This window comes from Macaca mulatta, chromosome 13, assembly GCF_049350105.2.
Source record: "Macaca mulatta isolate MMU2019108-1 chromosome 13, T2T-MMU8v2.0, whole genome shotgun sequence".
NCBI lineage: Eukaryota > Metazoa > Chordata > Mammalia > Primates > Cercopithecidae > Macaca > Macaca mulatta.
Genome location: NC_133418.1, coordinates 41,155,156 through 41,160,313, shown reverse-complemented (window position 1 = coordinate 41,160,313; position 5,158 = coordinate 41,155,156). Strand labels below are relative to the sequence as shown.

Here is a 5,158-nt window from a genome sequence, read left to right as displayed (position 1 = left end):
TCCTGATCAAATTCCTTATATTCTAGTGTGGCAAAATCTTGTGGAAGACCCACCGCCCTGGATAACTCCATTCATCCTTGAGCCTTGCAAGGTCCTAGTAATGCGACCTACAAGACAAAGGACTCCCTCTGCTCCCTCGGCCCCTGTGCTGCCAGACAGCCAGGACCCCCTAACGTTAGAACCCACACTTCCCCCACCATATCTGCACCTTATCCCGCAGGACCCAGTCCTCCAGGGTGGTGCTTCCGTAGAGGGAAACCGAGAAGTGGAAGCAGCCGAGAGCGAAAGTAACTCGGGGGGGCCGGCCGGCCTAACGCGAGGCTGCGTACTGCGGGACCAAGCTTCCCGACTCCCTGTCTCCACCGTAGCCCTGCCTCTCAGAGAAATAGGATCGCTCGATGATACCGGGCTCTCCCATCTCATGTATTGGCCTTTTTCCACTAGTGATTTATACAATTGGAAGTCCCAAAATGCTCGGTTCTCCGATAATCCCAAAGATCTAACCTCGTTGTTAGACAGTGTCATGTTTACTCACCAGCCAACCTGGGATGACTGTCAACAGCTCCTCCGAATCCTGTTCACAACGGAGGAGCGGGAAAGAATCCAAGTTGAGGCCAGAAAGCTGGTTCCAGGAGATGACGGCCAGCCAACTGCAAATCCTGACCTCATTAACGCGGCTTTTCCTTTGACCCGGCCCAGATGGGACTACAACACGGCAGAAGGTAGGGGACGACTGCTCATTTATCGCCAGACTCTAATGGCGGGTCTCCGGGCTGCAGCTCGCAAGCCCACCAATTTGGCTAAAGTATATTCTGTGTTACAAGGTAAGACAGAAAGCCCCGCTGTGTATTTAGAGAGATTAATGGAAGCTTTCAGACAGTATACCCCTATGGACTCGGAAGCACCGGAAAATCAGGCTGCAGTAGTAATGTCCTTTGTAAACCAGGCAGCATCAGATATTAGAAGAAAACTCCAGAAATTAGAAGGTTTAGAGGGAAAGCAGATTCAGGACCTCCTTCAGATGGCCCAGCGAGTTTATAATAATAGGGATACTCCAGAAGAAAAACAGTTCAAGGCAACCAAAGAAATGACCAAAGTTTTAGTAGCAGCTTTCCCCCAGGCAGGGAATGGCCAAAGCAGAAAGCAGACAAAGCAAGGCTCTAGGCAAGGATTAGAAAAGGATCAGTGTGCTTATTGCAAGGAACGTGGTCACTGGATTAAAGACTGCCCAAAGAAACGGAGACCAGCTAACCCTACCTCCGTACTCGTTACCCAGGACTCTGACTAGGGAAGACGGGGTTCGGACCCCCTCCCCGAACCCAGGGTAACTTTGCAAGTGGAGGGGTCCCCAGTTCGCTTCTTGGTCGATACTGGGGCGGAACGCTCAGTCCTAACCAAACCAATTGGAAAAATGTCTAAGAAAACATCCTGGGTGCACGGGGCCACAGGCATCAAAAAAATACCCCTGGACAACCCAGAGGACTGTAGACTTAGGAACGGGAAAAGTCTCCCATTCCTTCCTAGTCATCCCAGAGAGCCCCTGCCCTCTACTAGGGAGGGACTTGCTGACAAAAATGAGGGCCCAAATCCACTTTGAGCCAGAAGGGCCCAAGATAACTGATTCCCAAAACAGGCCAATATCTATCCTGACTGTCAACTTAGAAGATGAGTACAGACTCCATCAAGAGCAAAAGCCCCCCGATCAGGAAATTGACTCTTGGCTCCAGCGTTTCCCTGAAGTGTGGGCAGAAACTGGGGGCTTAGGGCTAGCTAAACATCGACCTGCCATATTTGTGGAAGTTAAGCCAGGGACGGACCCGATTCGGGTTCGGCAATATCCTATGCCCCTGGAGGCAAGAGAAGGAATTACGCCCCATATCCGCCGACTCCTAGACCAGGGAGTCCTACGGGCTTGCCACTCATCCTGGAATACTCCACTGTTACCTGTTCGTAAACCCAACAGTACGGACTACAGGCCAGTACAGGATTTAAGAGAAGTTAATAAAAGGGTCATGGACATACATCCCACTGTGCCCAATCCATACACCCTTCTGAGTGCTTTACATCCCGAAAAACAGTGGTATACCGTTCTTGATCTAAAAGATGCTTTCTTCAGCCTTCCTCTGGCTCCCAAAAGTCAAGGACTCTTTGCATTTCAATGGACGGATCCTGAGAGGGGCATCAACGGTCAGCTAACATGGACCAGGCTGCCACAAGGGTTCAAGAACTCGCCAACCCTGTTCGATGAAGCCCTTCATGAATATCTGGGTGAGTACCGGCGGCAACACCCTGAAATAACTCTTTTGCAATATGTTGATGATCTCTTAATAGCAGCCAGATCCCCGGAAACTTGTGTTCAAGGGACTGAGGACCTCTTGAAGACTCTGGGGGAGCTAGGCTACCGAGCCTCAGCAACAAAGGCTCAGATCTGCAAGTCGGAGGTAACTTATCTGGGGTACCTATTAAAAGGGGGGCAACGCTGGCTAACCAAAGCCCGAAAGGAAACAGTCCTACGCATCCCTAGACCCCAGTCGACATGGCAAGTGAGAGAATTCCTGGGGTCAGCAGGGTTCTGTAGGTTATGGATACCCGGATTTGCTGAGTTAGCCAAGCCCCTATACCAGGCAACAAAGGAACGGCAGCCCTTCAATTGGACGGAAGAGGCTGAGCTGGCCTTTCAACAAATCAAAACTGCCTTGTTATCAGCCCCCGCGCTGGGGCTCCCTGATGTCTCCAAGCCCTTCCACTTATACGTAGATGAAAGTAAGGGTGTTGCAAAAGCCGTGTTAACACAGTACCTAGGCCCCTGGCAGAGGCCAGTTGCCTATTTGTCAAAAAAATTAGATTCAGTGGCTGCTGGCTGGCCACCCTGCCTGTGGATAATCGCGGCGACCGCCCTAATGGTCCGAGACGCTGATAAACTTATCATGGGGCAAGAGTTGCGCGTTATAACCCCGCATGCCATTGAAGGCATCCTCCGGCAGCCGCCGGACCGATGGATGAGTAACGCCCGGCTCACCCACTATCAAGGACTGCTGTTAAACCCCCTCAGAATAACTTTCTGCCCCCAACCTCTTTAAACCCTGCTTCACTGCTGCCAAATCCAGACTTGGACGCCCCGTCCCATGAGTGCACTGAGATACTGGCTCAGGTGCATGGGGTGCGGGAGGACCTGCAAGATCGTCCGCTCCCCGACACAGAACTCACCTGGTTCACTGATGGCAGCAGCTACGTCCACCAAGGCCAGCGGTATGCAGGAGCGGCTGTAACGTCAGAGACTGAGATACTTTTTCAGGATGGACAGAAGCGTTCCCAACTAAGAGAAAAACTGCTCAGGTTGTAGCAAAGAAAATTTTGGAAGAAATCCTCCCCAGGTATGGCTTTCCCGTCCAAATAGGGTCAGACAATGGACCAGCCTTCGTTGCTAAGGTAAGTCAGGATTTGGCTTCCATTCTTGGGGCAAATTGGAAATTACATTGTGCTTATAGGCCCCAAAGCTCAGGACAGGTAGAAAGAATGAATCGGACTCTGAAGGAGACCTTAACTAAATTGACCATGGAGACTGGCGCTAATTGGGTAGTACTTCTCCCCTACGCTCTGTTCCGGGCCCGAAATACCCCTTACAGACTAGGCCTCACACCATATGAAATCATGTATGGCAGACCCCCATCCCTGGTCCCCAGTCTAAAAGATGACTTACTCAAACCTGAAACTGAAAATGTCTCTGAGCTCCTGTTCTCCTTACAAGCCTTACAGAAAATTCACCAGGAAATTTGGCCCAGACTACGAGAACTGTACGAGGCAGGACCTCCGCCGACGCCTCATCCGTTCCAGCCGGGAGACTGGGTCCTAGTCAAGCGCCACCGGCAAGAAACTCTTCAACCCAGGTGGAAAGGACCACTGCAAGTACTCCTGACTACTCCCACCGCTCTCAAAGTAGAAGGCATCGCTTCGTGGATCCACTACACACACGTCAAACCAGTGGACCCAACATCCGACCTTCTCGAGCCGTCTGGAGCACCGGTTACATGGACTGTAGACAAAGCTAAGAACAATCCCTTAAAGCTAACCCTGCGCCGTCACCCACATAGCCGTAACCATGTCTAGCTTGCCTATGCTTTTATGCCTTATACATCTGACTCTCCTAACTGCTGCGCCGTCTAATCCCTATGTCTGGAAGTTCTGGCTCTATGAGAACAAAACTCACCCCGGGGAAACCCCCCAAGCGGGTAAACTGCTAGCTAGTGCAGACTGCCCCCCCTCCGGGTGCAATACTCCAATTTACCTCAATTTCACTAATTTCCAAATTGCCCAACCGGGGATACCCATGATTTGTTTTGAATATGATCAGACTGAATATAATTGTAAGAATTATTGGTGGCACCAGAATGCAGGTTGCCCATACCACTATTGTAAAATGCACTCAGCCAGGGTATAGGACGAATACCCGAGAAAGTCTAACCTCCTCAGGACTCGCTACCCGACAGGGACTCCCAACATATTCACTTGGATAATAACAGATCCAGGGCACTCCCGGTGGACATCGCCCCAACATGGGGCAGTCTACTACGATGCCAGTAGTAGCTGGCCTAGTAGCCACCTGTACTTGTGGCGGAGTCTAGTCCAGATTCGACCCTTAATCCATACACAAATCCACAGACAGGAAACCAAGCTATCACAAGACTTGCAGCCCTTCTCCTGGCTAACCCTATTACAAGAAGGGCTAGCATTCGCCAACCTCACCGGTTTAGGTGACCTGTCCTCTTGCTTTATGTGTGCAACCTTAGGAAGACCACCATTAACCACTGTTCCCCTTTCCTCCCCACCCACAAACTATATGCCAGGTTCTAATTCATCAACAGTTGCAATACCTGATGTAGCCCTGTACCGTGACCCATACCAAAAGAAATACCCCTACTGTTATTCAGCATTTAGTAGCAGCCTCTGCAACCAGACGGCTACATACCCTAATAGCCCCATACATGCTCCCCCTGGTGTGTTCTTCTGGTGTAATATGACTCTGTTAAAAACTCTGTCCAAAAGCATCTCTGACGTACAGTTGTGCATCCCTGTTACACTAGTTCCCCGACTGACCCTGCTGACCCCGGCAGAGTTCATAGGCTGGGCAGGGACTGCCCCAACTGAAACTGTGCGACAT

At 50.9% G+C, this 5,158-nt stretch overlaps 1 protein-coding gene across 1 annotated transcript; it reads left to right on the top strand.

The window, feature by feature from the left end:
- Nucleotides 1-374: 374 nt before the first annotated feature.
- On the top strand, nucleotides 375-4,877 carry LOC144333994 (uncharacterized). The gene is made up of 2 exons (XM_077960260.1): nucleotides 375-722; nucleotides 3,749-4,877. Exons 1-2 carry the CDS (start codon nucleotides 422-424, stop codon nucleotides 4,105-4,107), a joined length of 660 nt encoding a protein of 219 aa, XP_077816386.1. The 5' UTR covers nucleotides 375-421; the 3' UTR covers nucleotides 4,108-4,877.
- The last annotated feature ends 281 nt before the right edge of the window (nucleotides 4,878-5,158 follow it).

Bases quoted from the DNA above. Each gene is read 5' to 3' on its own strand.
- LOC144333994 (XM_077960260.1), top strand. From the start codon at position 422: ATGTATTGGCCTTTTTCCACTAGTGATTTATACAATTGGAAGTCCCAA. The intron at 723-3,748 runs GTAGGGGACGAC...TCTCCTTACAAG, and splicing joins GGACTACAACACGGCAGAAG to CCTTACAGAAAATTCACCAG.